At 41.6% G+C, this 15,782-nt stretch overlaps 1 protein-coding gene across 3 annotated transcripts in view; it reads left to right on the top strand.

Annotated features, from left to right (window-relative positions):
• Positions 1-15,782, top strand: part of LOC141155138 (malate synthase-like) — a 35,499-nt gene that overhangs the window by 6,276 nt on the left and 13,441 nt on the right. For all 3 annotated transcript variants that reach the window (XM_073641834.1, XM_073641826.1, XM_073641819.1), the window contains exons 4-10: positions 5,989-6,079; positions 6,180-6,256; positions 8,325-8,439; positions 10,621-10,676; positions 12,390-12,546; positions 13,838-14,036; positions 14,726-14,804. In XM_073641834.1, the coding sequence (XP_073497935.1) occupies positions 5,989-6,079; positions 6,180-6,256; positions 8,325-8,439; positions 10,621-10,676; positions 12,390-12,546; positions 13,838-14,036; positions 14,726-14,804 (774 nt within the window). The remainder of the gene's footprint in view (positions 1-5,988; positions 6,080-6,179; positions 6,257-8,324; positions 8,440-10,620; positions 10,677-12,389; positions 12,547-13,837; positions 14,037-14,725; positions 14,805-15,782) is intronic.

Genomic DNA, 15,782 nt, shown 5'->3' with positions numbered 1-15,782 from the left:
TTCCATCATGGTGTCGGTTCAGGATTTGGCTCATCGCCTGCAGGGACTCTCTCTGGAGGTGGCCGAGCTCCGTCAGCACGTGAGTAACTGTCCTGGAGCACATTTCTTGGAGCCTAAGGTATGTTTGCCGGATTTGTTTTTTGGTGAACACCGAGAATTTTTTTCATTTAAAAATGCTTGCTTATTGTATTTTCGTTTGAGACCTAAGTCCTCTGGAGATGAATCCCAGCGCGTAGGGTTCATAATGTCACTTTTGCGCAAAGAGCCTCAGGAGTGGGCCTTTTCTTTGCAACCTAGTGATTCATGCTTCAGATCAGTGGATAGTTTTTTTTCTGCTTTGGGACTATTATATGATGATCCTGACCGTGTCGCATCAGCTGAGACTGAGTTGAGACGTCTAAAACAAGGATCGGGTAATGTGGAAAAATATTGTACACATTTTCGTCGTTGGTCCACTCAAACAGGGTGGAACGATTCTGCTCTGAAAAGTCTATTTCTTGCTGGGCTCAGTGAAAGGGTTAAAGACCTGCTAATTGCTTATCCTACACCTGAAGATTTGCAACAGGCTATGCAATTAGCTATACGGGTGGATAGAAGACTGCGTGCTAGGGTTAATGAGAGCAAATCCTCTGCTATGTCAGTTTCTGGTTATGATAATGTGTGTACTAACAGTGGTGAACCGATGGAGATTGGATCGGTGGCACCTCGCTCTCAAGAAAAAGACCGTCGTTTTTCGCAAGGCTTGTGTTTCTACTGCGGAAAATCTGGTCATTTGATTAAAGGCTGTGAGCTTCGTATGAAGAAAGAAAAAAAAATGGTCAGTCACGCCCGTATTGCCTGTTTAAATTCCAAGGGTATATTTTTAGCTGCTTCCACGATTGCTCAGGAAAAATTAATGGAATTTCGGGTGTTTGTTGATTGCGGGTCTACACTGAATGTAATTGATGGGGGATTCGTGGAAAAACTCAATTTAAAACCTGAACCTTTGTCATCCCCCATTGCTGTGGTTTCTGTGGATGGCTCCCCTTTGAAGAATATTACTCTCAAGGTCAGTGAATTTCCTCTCACTATTAATGGTGTTCACCATGAGAAATTGGATTTGGTAGTGTTGAATAACTTGCCTTCTCCAGTAATATTGGGTTTGCCCTGGTTAAAATTTCACAATCCTGTACTGGATTGGTCTACCAGTGAAATTAAATCCTGGAGCCATAAATGTTATGACAAGTGTTGTAACGGGCGTATTGCAGCTTTGGATAGGGGAGAATTGCCTGTTCCTATTCAGGATTTTTGGAGAGTTTTTTCTGAGAAGGAATCGCAGGTTTTGCCTCCCCATAAAGACTATGATTGTTCTATTGAATTTGTCCCTGGAGCGACTCTTCCTAAGAGTCGTTTATTTAACCTTACTATTCCTGAGAGGAAGGCTTTGGAGGAATACATACAGACAAGCTTGGCCGCCGGTCACATTAGGCCCTCTAAGTCTCCTGTGGCGGTTGGATTTTTTTTTGTAAAAAAAAAGGACGGCGGTTTACGTCCTTGTCTGGATTTTCGTGAGATTAACAAAATTACGGTACGCAATCCTTACCCACTGCCATTGATTCCTGATCTGTTTAACCAGTTATTGGGGGCCAAGTGGTTCTCTAAAATTGACCTTAAGGGGGCATACAATCTGTTGCGCATGAAGGAGGGTGATGAATGGAAGACTGCTTTTAACACTCCTGTGGGTCATTTTGAGAATCTGGTTATGCCTTTTGGTCTCACTAATGCTCCTGCATTTTTTCAGAATCTGATTAATGACATCCTTAGACCTTTGATCGGTAAAAATGTGGTTGTGTATTTGGATGACATTTTGATTTATTCGCCAGATCTGGAGTCTCATTGGCGGAGCGTGCGTGAGGTATTACAGTTATTAATGGACAATTCGCTTTTTGCTAAGCTGGAGAAATGTGAGTTCGCTGTACAGAGAATTAGTTTTTTGGGCTACATTATCTCCAGCAAAGGTTTTGAGATGGATCCGGTTAAGGTTCAGGCTGTGCAGGAATGGCCTAGGCCTATTGGTTTGAAATCGATACAGAGGTTTTTGGGTTTCGCCAATTACTATAGAAAGTTCATAAAAAATTTTTCTAGTATTGTCAAACCTCTGACTGATCTCACCAGGAAAGGTGCTGATGCGGTTCAGTGGTCTTCTGAGGCCATTGAAGCTTTTGTGTATCTCAAGGAGAGGTTCACCTCTGCTCCCATCCTTATGCAGCCTGATGTTACTAGGCCGTTTTTGGTTGAGGTTGATGCTTCCTCTGTGGGGGTTGGCGCAGTATTGTCTCAGGATAACGGGGATGGATTACATCCCTGTGCCTTTTTTTCAAAAAAATTTTCGGAGACTGAATTGAATTACGATATTGGTAATCGGGAATTATTGGCTATTAAACTCGCATTTGAACACTGGCGCCACTTCTTGGAAGGTGCGGAATTTCCCGTTCAGGTTCTTACGGATCATAAAAATCTGATATATCTTGATGCTGCCAAGCGCCTGAATGCCCGTCAGGCTAGGTGGGCACTGTTTTTCTCGCGGTTTAATTTCTCCGTTACTTACATCCCTGGTACTAAGAATGTTAAGGCGGATGCCTTGTCTCGCAGTTTTTCTCCCATAGTCGGTGCTGAGAAAGAGGAAAACATTTTACAAGAAGGTGTTGTGATAGCTGCTTTAGACTCCGTTTTGGAAGATGAGATTCTTAAAGCTCAGGAGAATGCCCCATCTAACACTCCTCATGGGAGGTTGTTTGTGCCTGAGACCTTTAGGAGAGATTTGTTTGTTGAGTGTCACGAATCTCGGTTGGCAGGTCATCCCGGAATCTCTGAGACCAAGAGACTGGTGGGTCGCAGTTTTTGGTGGCCTGGATGGCAGAAGGAAGTCATTAAGTGGGTGCGCCAATGTACTATATGTGCTAGATCTAAGTCCTCACATACTCCTGCTGCGGGGTTGCTTTGTCCTTTGGAGGTCCCCAGTGCTCCTTGGACACATTTGGCTATGGACTTTATAACTGACCTTCCCCCCTCTGAGGGTTTTACTGTCATCTGGGTGGTCGTGGACCGCTTTAGCAAGATGTGTCACTTGGTTCCCTTCGTCAAACTGCCCTGCGCTAAAACTCTCGCTAAGGCCGTTGTCAAGGAAATTGTCAGACTTCATGGCGTTCCTACTGACATTGTTTCTGATAGGGGTCCTCAGTTCGTGGCTCGTTTTTGGCGTGCCTTTTGTGACAGGTTGGGAATTCATTTGTCGTTTTCGTCCGGATATCATCCTGAATCTAATGGCCAGACAGAAAGGAAAAACCAGGATGTTGAGCAGTTCTTGCGTTGTTTTGTGGCAGACAATCAAGAGGGGTGGTCTGAGTTTCTGCCACTTGCCGAATTTGCTCTGAACAATCATACATCTTCTTCTGCTGGTTGTTCGCCTTTTTTTTGTTGTTCTGGGAGACATCCGTCGTTTGGGTCGTTCTCCAAGTTGGGATCTGCCGTGCCTGAGGAGGAGAATTTTTCCGGTGATTTGGAAAGAGTTTGGACGGATGTGCGTGGTAATCTTCAGGAGGCCAACAGAAAATCTAAAGACTACTTTGATAGGAAACGACAGGAGGTTTTGTTCGCTGTTGGTGACATGGTTTGGTTGTCCTCTAGGAATCTGCGGTTGAGGATTCCTTCTAAGAAATTGGGTCCCAAGTTTGTAGGGCCCTTTAAGGTGCTTCAGGTTGTCAACCAATCTGCTGTTAGGTTGGAGGTTCCTACCTCCTGGAGAATTAATCCGGTCTTTCATGTCTCTCTGTTAAAAAAAGCTGTTGTGTCGGATGATGACGCCTCTGCCTCTGTTCCTCCGGTGGTGGAGGACGGGGAATATGAAATTTCTCGCATCCTTGACTCTAGACGGTATAGAGGTAGTTTGCAGTATCTTGTGGCCTGGAAAGGTTTCGGACCCGAGGATAACTCTTGGGTGAGGTCAGATGATGTTTCCGCGTCCAGACTTATCAGAGCGTTTCAAAGGAGATTTCCTGATAAGCCTGGTCCTAGGGGATCCGGAGGATCCTCTTAGAAGGGGGGGTACTGTTAGAACCTTGCTGTTAGGTTTTTTTTCCTTTGCTGGTCACATGACCTTGTTGGCCTATTTAGTCCTGCTCCGCCCTTCTGGCTTTGCTGGACTTCATTGTATATCTACTTTCTAGCTAGCCTGTGCTCTGTATCTAACTCTGTTAGTTTGCTTGGTCTACGGACCTCTATGTTCTATCTATTTTGTTTGTTCGTCTGTCTGCTACTATTTCTGTTAGGAGGTGTCCCATATTCCTCCCAGTCCTTAGTACTTGTAGGGATTCCCTCCCCACATCTATAGGTCTTCGTACAGACTAGATTAGGACTTTAGCAGGTCTGATCGCAGGATCAGGTTCCCTGTTACATCGTAGGGATTCAGCTGAGTCTCATAGTAGGGACAGATCTCCTCTCTTTCCTTAGCTTTGGTAGCAGAACATAACAGATGTTACCTTTAGTAGCCAATCAAACCCATTTATGTCAAATTCTGTGCATGGTATCAGGCCAAAATCACCAGGGTATGTGAACTTTTGATCAGGGTCATTTGGATGTTTTTGGTTGTCATTAACATTTAAAAAGAGAAAACATAGCAGTTTAATAATAAATGGCTTCACCCAACCAACAACCATGAGTGGAGAAAAAGTTTTTTGTTATCATTCATATTCTCTGAAACAAGGCCAAGAAAGGAAAAATTCTGCCGGGGTATGTAAAATTTTGAGCACAACTGTAGCTGGCTCTGCCCCTTTCCGTGATTTCATCCCTCAGTAGAAGCTCTGTTCTAGATACAGCACAGTAATGCTACCAGGATGCCGCTGAGAGACTGCATTTACTGTGCTGTGCTGTGAAATAAATACGATTCTGAAAATACCCCCTTAATATGATCGTTCTGCCCCCATATGATATCATGCTATTGGCAAAACACATTCTCGGTTTACTCAGGGCGATGGGTTGCAAATATTGATGATTTTCATTCCAGCATAAACAATCCAATTGCCTGATGAATGAGTGTTTTGCTCGTTTGTCGGGTAACTCTTGGATGATATTCAGGAACAAGCGTTCCTCTAATTGCTCGTTTGCCATTTAGCGTTTTGTCTAAATGGATCATTACATTATTACTGCATATGTGACCTAGCAACTGAATTAATCACAAACTTGTGTTAGAATCTGTCTGGTCTCAACTCATATGGATACAACGTATAGTTTACATCTGTACAAGATCCATGGCCCCTGGATCTACAGGATGGCTCCAAAGGCCACTGGAGGATAAATAGAGCCTGGAGGAGGGGGAACCTTGGGGGGTGTGCAAAAAGGAGCAGATTTACCAAAAAAAAGGGTTATATTTGCACAAATTAATAAGAATATATGTGTACATTAATACAAGACCACATTGTGATTTTGGGATTTAGCCTTTAACGATCGTTGTGCTCCCATCAATACTCGTCAGCCTGTATAAACAGGCCAGTATATGAGCACTAACTAGGCCGGATTCAGATGTAATTTTCTTGGCATATGAATTGTCACTGTCTGATTTTCATCAGTGTGCTCAATCAGATTTTCATCCATTTTTGATCCAAGTGTCACCAGTTTTTCTTATTTGAGAAAAAAAATAATTTTAGTTTTCCCAAACTACTCTTAGAATTGGTCTGTGAAAAACAGGCAGCACATGGATGCAGCACGGACATATACTGTCTGTTCTTAGCACTGAGCCACTCTCTTGAAAAACTATACGTTAAAAACAAGAATCTGACATGTGAATGAGGCTTTAGTCTTTATACAGTATGATCTATGTAACTACTATATACATTATATTCATTGACCACAAATACAATACATTAAACAATGTGATTCCAGCATCACTGACAATAGGTTTCTGCTGTTGTAAATTACGCTAATTACACTTATAAATCATTTTTAACCACTTAGGTGGATTTTGATGATGGAAACTGTCCAACATTTTACAATCAGATCAAAGGGATTTTTAATATCTACCAAGTCGTCCATGGCAAGATACCAGGTAATAAAGATGAATTGCACAGTAAGTTGCTGCAGTAAAATGGATCAGAATGATTGTGCAGTATTATTTATACATACCATGTCTTACTTATAATCTGCAGGTTTACCTCCAATCTCTGAGGCCCCTGTCTTAATGCTTAGACCAAGGGCTTGGAATATGGTGGAGCATAATATGCTGGTAATATAACCCAATCATGGTCCTGAATCTAGCCCCTGACATGTTCTGGAGTAGGCATTACCTACTGTGTGGTGTTCCTGACTGTAATTCATAATCACTGTGAATGCAAGTAAATATATATATATATATATATATATATATATATATATATATATATATATATATATATTACCTGGAATGCATAGTAATAAACTAACATGTTTTATAAGGGTTTGTATATTTATATACCATGTTATTTTCAAAAAAATAACCAACACTAAATGTACAAATTGTAAAATGTTACTATAATACTGACAGATTGTAAGGTAGAAACATTATAGCAATAATGCACACATTTTTCAACTGTGACACAAAGTCATGTAATATTTTGGTTATGTGCCTCCCGCGCAGTAGTGTATTGCTGACCTGTTGTGTGCCTCCTGCGCAGTACAGTGTGTAGCTGACCTGTTGTGTGCCTTCTGCACAGTGTAGTGTATAGCTGACCTGTGGTGTGCCTCCTGCGCTGTACAATGTGTAGCTGACCTGTTGTGTGCCTCCTGCGCTGTACAATGTGTAGCTGACCTGTTGGGTGCCTCCCGCGCAATACAGTGTATAGCTGACCTGTTGTGTGCCTCCCGCACAGTACAGTGTGTAGCTGACCTGTTGTGTGCCTCCCGCTCAGTACAGTGTATAGCTGACCTGTTGTGTGCCTCCCGCTCAGTACAGTGTATAGCTGACCTGTTGTGTGCGTCCTGCACAGTAGTGTATAGCTGACCTGTGGTGTGCCTCCTGCGCTGTACAATGTGTAGCTGACCTGTTGTGTGCCTCCTGCGCTGTACAATGTGTAGCTGACCTGTTGGGTGCCTCCCGCGCAATACAGTGTATAGCTGACCTGTTGTGTGCCTTCTGCACAGTGCAGTGTATAGCTGACCTGTGGTGTGCCTCCTGCACTGTACAATGTGTAGCTGACCTGTTGGGTGCCTCCTGCGCAATACAGTTTATAGCTGACCTGTTGTGTGTCTCCCGCTCAGTACAGTGTATAGCTGACCTGTTGTGTGGGTCCTGCGCAGTAGTGTATAGCTGACCTGTTGTGTACCTCAAGTGCAGTACAGTGTATAGCTGGCCTGTTGTGTGTCTTCCACGCAGTAGTGTATAGCTGACCTGTTGTGTGCCTCCCGCGCAGTACAGTGTATAGCTGACCTGTTGTGTGCCTTCCACGCAGTACAGTGTATAGCTGACCTGTTGTGTGCCTCCCGTGCAGTACAGTGTATAGCTGACCTGTTGTGTGCCTCCCGCGCAGTACAGTGTATAGCTGACCTGTTGTGTGCCTTCCACGCAGTACAGTGTATAGCTGACCTGTTGTGTGCCTCCCGTGCAGTACAGTGTATAGCTGACCTGTTGTGTGCCCCCCGCCCAGTACAGTGTATAGCTGACCTGTTGTGTGCCTCCCGCGCAGTAGTGTATAGCTGACCTGTTGTGTGCCTCCCGCGCAGTAGTGTATAGCTGACCTGTTGTGTGCCTCCCGCGCAGTAGTGTATAGCTGGCCTGTTGTGTGCCACCCGCGCAGTACAGTGTATAGCTGGCCTGTTGTGTGCCTCCCGCGCAGTACAGTGTATAGCTGACCTGTTGTGTGCCTCTTGCACAGTACAGTGTATAGCTGACCTGTTGTGTGTCTCCTGCACAGTACAATGTATAACTGTTGTGTGCCTCCTGCACAGTACAATGTATAGTTGACCGAGGCGCATCATGTGGCTTTATGCTGTTGCGTGACAGCACCTGTCTGAAAAGTCGCACAACTATTTTAGAGCTCTGATTTTGCTGTAAATAAAACAGCTGACTTGCATACGAGTCGCATGCATGTGCATTGAAGTGCTTGGAAAGTGTGTGGTGTGTGACTTGTGACCAGTGACAGAACATCCAACACATTTGGAAATATATGCGACTCTGTAACGCACTTGGTTTCAGTCCCAACACGACACCATAGGAAATCATTACATCCAATTTCACTGTGCTTTCATTCTCACACAACATATGTTGCCATGTAGCCCTAACCTAAACCTAAGACTTTAATACAGTTTTCTCATCGCAGATAAATGGAAAAGAGATCCCAGGACCCCTCTTTGATTATGGTCTACTAATGTACCATACTGGAAGAAGACTGTATGACAGTGAATGTGGGCCCTTTTTCTATTTATCAAAGGTAGGTTATATTGTTTCTCCTCCTTTCAAAATACTTAAAGGGGTTGTCCACTACTAGGACAACCTTCTTGATCTAAATGTTTGCCCCATTAAAATTAAAAAGTTTATACTCACTTCCCATGCCGGCGGCGTTCCAGCGTTGTCAGGACTCGCGGTTCCTCGGCTCTCGTGCGGTTGTTGTGAGACATGAGCCTGGTGCCCAATCAGCTCTGACGTCACTGTCCCCATCTTTGGATGAATTGAACATAAAGAGGAAGTCAGATCAGCTGCAGCCCGGACTTCCTCTTCCTGTTCAATCAGTGCGATGGCGGAGACAGTGACGCTAGCGTTGATTGGTTGCCAGGCTCACGTGTACAAGAGCCCCAGGACCGCGATTGCTGACACTGCTGGAAAGGCGCAGGCACAGGAGGTGAGTATAGGCTTTTTTATTTTATCGGGGACAAACATTTAGATCCATAAGGGGTTGTCCTACTAATGGACAACCCCCTTAAATGGATTTTCCAAGACTTATGAAAAGCCACCGATGATTCATCAGTAGAGGTCCCACCCCCATGATCGCTCAGATCAGCAAAATAAAGGGGAGAGCATAGTAACTCCTCCACTCTAAACAGAGGCATAGCATTTGATGCCCGGTACTGCAGCTTAGACCCTTTCAATGCACTAGACACAGACACATACATTTGTATGGGACTGTGCCTGCGTGAACCAAAAGGAGTCACATAACTTAATGTAGCATCAAAGCCTTTAGTCTACTGATCAGAAAAAGTCCAGGTGATAGTGGGGCTGTGGCCTTAGTGTGGCCCTATCAGTATTTGGTCAGTAGTTTTTCTGTATTCAGTATTTTACCCACTCCTGGTTTTGGCTCTCACTCCTGAGTAAAAATACTGATTGAATACTGACCAAATACTGATAGTGGGGCTGTGGCCTAATAAAACATTACACAAGGCCCACAGTAACTGTCAGTGCTTACTACACGGTGAGAATGCTGTGATCACTCCCCATGCACCTTGACGGACAGCTTGCTCTGCAGCGTATGTGTGCAGCTTATGTAATGTGCAGAGGTGGAGTGATCATAGAGCTCTCACTGTATAGCGAGCGGTGACTGTAACCACCCCGTCCCCTGCACCACCCTAATGACTGTAAGCTAGCGGCTGCAGAAAGAATATTTCATTTTCATGCTGCTGATAACAATGACTTAAAAAACATAAACTTGCGTAAAAAACATTTTGGTCGCTCGTCGGGTGATTGCCGGCGTGTTTTGACAGTAATGGAACACAATTCTTACAATTATTAAGATTTCAGACCACAGAAAAGGAAGAGAACATATTCTCCCTTTTTCTCATGCGATCTACTGTATGTAACTTATGGCTCGTGCAGACGACCGTAATAATCATATGAGTGCTAGCCATCGTTTTGATGGATAACACTCGTCCCCATGTTATTCAATGAGGGAGTGCGCATGTCCGTTATTTTTCATTTGACTGAATCAGTTCAAGGAAAAAAAACGCAGTGTGCATGAGTTACCTCCAATTGGTTGGCACACGACCATTCATGTCTTTTCATGTCGAAGATGGAAAAACTTTTTTTTTCTCACTATTGAAGAAAATCGGATCACACTCTGATCAGAGTCTTATCAAGGTGTGATTAACATAATCACTCAAATGAGAGAAAGTCAGTCCTGTGCACCTAGCCTAAGATGTTGGTTTTGGAGATGTAGCCACAGTTCAGGCCTGTGTAGATAGGCCAATAATCGAGGATATCAGCCTGTCAGGATTGTTACCTACAGACAGAGGGATGATGTAAAATAAGGGGACTCTAATGTTAATTAATAGTGATGAGCGAGCATGCTCATTACTCGAGATTTTCGAGCATGCTCGGGTGCTCGCCTAGTATCTTCAGCGTGCTCGGGTGTTATGTTTCAGTCACTCCGTGCTCATGATTTGCGAATGTTTGACAGCTTTAATACATGTGAGGAATGCCTGTTACTTAGGCATTCCGCACATGTATTAAAGCTGACAAACAGTCGCAAATCATGAGCACGGAGTGACTGAAACATAACACCCGAGCACGCTGAAGATACTCAGCAAGCACCCGAGCATGCTCGTAAATCTCGCTCATCACTATTAATTAACCATAATAAAAATATTGCATTACAATGGAGTAAAGATATATTGTCTTCCAGGTAGAAAGCTTTCTAGAGGCCAGACTCTGGAACCAGATATTTGTCTGGACTGAAGAAAAGGTGAGATGTAACGTGTGGGAATCATGTTATGGCTACAATATAATACTACAGGACAACATTTATGGCATTTACCTATTACTAAACAGTTATAACAGTGATTACACCAAGTATTGTGGCAGATGCACATAAAATCATTTTCCTTCATCATTTGTACATTTTAACCTTGGAGTTATATGTTTATATTATACATTAGTCCTAGTTTGTATTTTTTTGCTCTTTTTTTGCTACAAAAGGAACGTTTCATCCTTTTTTCCTAGATAAAACCACGTGCTGATAATATATTATTTTATACTCATTAAGTTTAGAGTGTAGATTTTTAAATTTAGTTTTCTGCAGATCATTTTTTTTGGGAGGGTGGGGGGTCATTTTAGCTAAGCGGTTGCTCTGCTAAGTGAACCAAAAGCTTTACAGAGGACATGCAGATATGTAGATGTAGCAAGCTGGTGTCTGGAGATTATTAAGTTGAATGGAAGATGTTGTTGGTGCATGCTCTGTTACCTGTGCAGGAGTCACAATGTAAGGAGGAGGTGATCTACACCCATAATATTCATAGTATGCCTTTCCTTGTAATCCTACCTGTAATGGTAATGATTTGGCTATGGAGAAGTGATCTCTACAGAACAGAATGAACCAAAAAGAAAACTGCAAAATGTTTGGATGTTTTTAATATAATATACATAATGACATAAAAAATGTAAAAGAAATACACCACCAACATATATAAAAATATGCTTAAAGGGTTGGTCCTCCACCTAAAACGTCCTTTCTAAATATCTTTACACCCCAACCACTTTTGTGATTAGCTTTATTAAAAAATTACCACACATCTCCCTATCTGGCTAATCCCCAAATCTATCACTGCCCTCAAATGAATCGTCAACAGGGGGCAGTGATAGAAGCGGTGAGTGACAGCAGCGTCGCCCCCTGATGATGATCCGTTAGAGGGTGGTGCTTGAAGCTGTTGGGTAGCGCTGGTGTGATTCACTGCTTCTAGTAGCAGAGTGCCGATGCTGCACTCACGTCTCCCACAGTGCCACTCTATCACCATGGATCCAGGACATCTTCAGATGGTGGCAATGCAAGAAACTGCAGTAAGTGACTGCAGCGCTGGCCCAGATAACGTACTGTTCCAGGAGGGGTGATCGACGATGCCGGAAATTGAGTGCAACCCCAGCCTCCTGTTACGTCCTGTTTGAGACTCCGCTCAAATAAAACGTCACAGAGAGTAAAGTAAAAAAAACATTTAGGGATTAGATAGAGAGAAGTGTAGGGTTATAGTATTATATAGCTAATTACAAAAGTGACCTCTTTCTGACCAGGCAATTTTTTGTTTTTGCACTTTTGCTTTTTCTCCTCCCCTTCTTCCAAGAGCTTTAACTTTTTTATTTTTCTGATGACATATCCATATGAGGGCTTGTTTTTAATGAGAGATGTTGATGTTTTGAATAACACCATTAATTTCACCATACTGGAAAATGTGTGGTGAAATAGCATAAAAAAACTTTATTATTAAAAGGGGAAAGGAAGGGGGGGCACAATACGTTATAAGAAAAGATGCTCTAGAATTATTATTTCATATAGAATACAAGTATTTAGTAAAATTGACAAGTCTGGAGAACTGATGGAAGCTCTTTAATTGCAATATTGAAACACAAGTAATATGGCTTTTATGTAAGTTGCCTCTGACACTATGTTTTCTTATTAACCACGTAGTTGAATCTACCACATGGAAGCATTAAAGCCACCGTGCTGATTGAAAGTGTGCTGGCATCATTTGAGATGGAGGAAATCCTCTATGAGCTGAGGGACCACTCTGCTGGTTTGAACTGTGGCATTTGGGATTACTCAGCCTCCTTTGTCAATAAGTTTGGTAAATTTAGAATAAAAGTTGTGTGTGTAAATAACAATGCTCATTTGTGTGATTGGGAGGCACAGTCACAGCTTCATGGTTATATATGTTCTCTTTTGCGTCATTTTCTTTTTCCTTCTTTTATGTTAATATAAGAAAAGCTCAAAGAGTGCAAGATAAAGTTACAGCGCAGCGCGTGTAATATTTCACAACTGCATTGCATCAAACTAAAGCAGTGCTGTAATAAGGTCTAGGACAGACCAAATCTTTTGATGGCTTCAACTTAAAGACGACCTGTCACACCAGGTAGAAAGTGGGCAGTTTTTGGTGTCATTTTACTGCCACTACTCCCTCGAGTATTTCATTTTTTTTTTTTAAAGCTGCCATACAATTCAAAAGATATGGGCCTTTTTTTCTTTAAGTCTAATGTTTATGTTCTTTATCAAGGCCGCGTTGCTCATAGGTTCATGACATGCTGCTGCGGGAAGTGCGTTCCTGCACGAGTATGGCACAATAATGAACCGTATGGCGGATTTTTTAAAAAAAAGCAATATACTGATGGGGACAGGAGTAATAAAATAAGAGCAAAAACTGACCTTTTTTTTTTTTTTACCAGGGGACACGTGTTCTTTAAGTAGTTATGACTGATGTGTTAATTACAAAATCAAATGTAAATACAGTAAAGAATACATATTTTACCTTTTTTATATAAGGAAACAACAGGGACTGTATACATAAAATGTAAGTTATTACATAGCCAATCTGACCATCTCTGCCTGACCGTTATACAAAACAATTCAATAAATTTCACTTTTTTTTTTTTATTTTATAGCTGCTGTTAAGCTGGCCATAAACACAAGAAAGCTGTCAGCAAACGTTTGCTGGGACTATAGCTATCTTTTCCAACCTCCCCATGAACTCGCTCAGCTGAGTGTGCATGTTTAGAGGGGGATAACCCGCTGCCAGACACTTCCACCATGCCCAATCCAACCTGCCCCACTGGTGACATGAGACAGAGACATTTACAATCCAAAGAAATTGTGATCCGCTGCGATAAATGCAAATGAACAACTTTACTGTTCTCTTTCTCATTATAATATTACAAAAGGCTACATAGTTAAAATAATGATGTATCTAAAAACTATGGCATGACACTTTCACTTCTCATGAATAACTGTCAATCATTAATATAGTTTTTTGTTTGAATGTTTAAAGTCTTTGTTACAATACAGTGTAATACTTGCCCATCCTCTTCATGTATATGATTAAGAAATGCTGGGAGATATTTCATTTTATATGCTTAATATTTTAGGACATCGGCCAAAATTTTTGTTGCCAGATCGCAGTAAGTATGTGAATATGGAGAAACATTTTCTAAAAAGTTACATGGATTTGTTGGTGCAAACATGTCATCGAAGAGGAGCCTTAGCTACAGGGGGAATGGCTGCTCTACTTCTGCCGAAAGACAAAGAAAGCGAAGAGTATCGAAGTGTTACTGCAGCTGTTACACAGTAAGCTGGGAGACGCAAATAATTAATAATATGCATTCTCCAAAATCAGATTTTGAGGTATTCTTCTCCAAAAACCATTGCATCTAGCGGAGTATAACCCATAATACAGCCCTGCACAAGGGACCATACGTCATGACTACGTGCCTACGGCTCCCTCAGTAGATTCTAAGTCTAAGGCCGGGGTCAGACGAACATATGAAAAACCTTGGGCAGTTTTCATTCATGTTTTCATCTACCGTATATTGTCATCTGTCTGCCACCCGTCTGTCCGTTTTTTTAAGTTCGTTTCTCATCCTTTTTTTTTTTATAGCTCAACGGTTTAAAATATACATGATCAAGTAAATAATGGCAATGTATCCATAAAAATTGGATATTATACAAATTATGGGATCTGGATTTTTTTGCGCACCCATAGACTTATATAAGTGAATAGTACATGCTGTGATTTTTTTTTCACACGGACAGTCAGTCCATGTGAAAAACGGTCATCTGAACAGCTCTACTGAATGACATTGGTCAATGGGCTGTCCGTATGATACACCCGTCTGAACGAGCCCCTAAAGCTGTGCAAATAGCTAGTATCATAGTAACGATGAGAAATATACATTAACTTCCGAGTCTGTGAGAATTATTTTATGTTCTACACAAACAAGATGTGTTTGGTAACAGATTCTTAATGGTCATTTCAGATTGAAACTGTTTGAAATAAATGCTGGAGTGGATGGTTTTATGGTATATGATATTGACCTGGTTGCACCAATGCAAAAGGTAAGAGTATCTCATCTGTCACATCATCTAATATTTCAACCCCTTCACACCATGGCTATTTTCTATTTGCATTTTTTCATCCTCTTCTTCCAAGGGCCATAACTTTTTTATATTTCCGTAAATATGGCCGTATGAGGACTTATTTTTTGTGAGACGAGTTGGACTTTTGAATGGTACCATTGATTTTATTATATATTGTACGGGAAAATGGGGAAAAAAATTCCAAGTGCAGTGAAATTGAAAAAAAAAAAGTGCAATTCTACAATTGTTTTTTTTTATTTACCATGTTCAGTATACGGTAAAACTGACCTGGAAATACGAAAAAAAAAAATTCTGAAATTTGTATAAAAAAAGTTTTTGCATTTGTCTTTATTTTCCGAGACCTGTAGCGTCTCCATTTTTCGGGATCTGGGGCTGGGTAAGGGATTATTTTTTTGCGCCATGAGCTGACATTTTTTATACCATTTTGGGGTAGATACAATGTTTCTATCACCTCTTATTGCATTTTATTGCAATGTTGCAGCTGCCAAAAAAACTTATTCTGGGGTTTTGATTTTTTGCTCTTTACTGATCAGATTAATTTAATTTATTTTGATAAATCGGACATTTCTGAATGGAGCGACAGCAAATATGAATATTTTTTTTAATTGTTTTATTTTCAATGGGGCAAAAGGGGGGTAATTTGAACTTGTGTTTTTCTTTTTCCTTCATATTTTTAAAAACTTTTTTTCACTTTTTACTTTAATAGTTCCCTTAGGAGACTTGAAGCTGCGATTGTCCGATAGCCTGTGCTATACGTAGCAGTGCTTCGTTAACAGCCTTGGGTAGAGTTGTTAAAGGCATAGGACAGCTGATTAAATCAGTTGTCAATCTGCGGGGAAAGATGCAGGCCCAGTGCCGAAGCCCGGATCAAAGTCAGGGACACGACATATGATGTAAATATATGTCGTGAAAGGGTTAAAGAGATTGTCTGACTTA

This window comes from Phyllobates terribilis, unplaced genomic scaffold, assembly GCF_046119375.1.
Source record: "Phyllobates terribilis strain yellow unplaced genomic scaffold, ASM4611937v1 Scaffold_1__5_contigs__length_1240528914, whole genome shotgun sequence".
Lineage (NCBI taxonomy): Eukaryota > Metazoa > Chordata > Amphibia > Anura > Dendrobatidae > Phyllobates > Phyllobates terribilis.
Note: the sequence above shows the minus strand (reverse complement) of the source record. Positions and strands in the feature narration are given on the sequence as shown.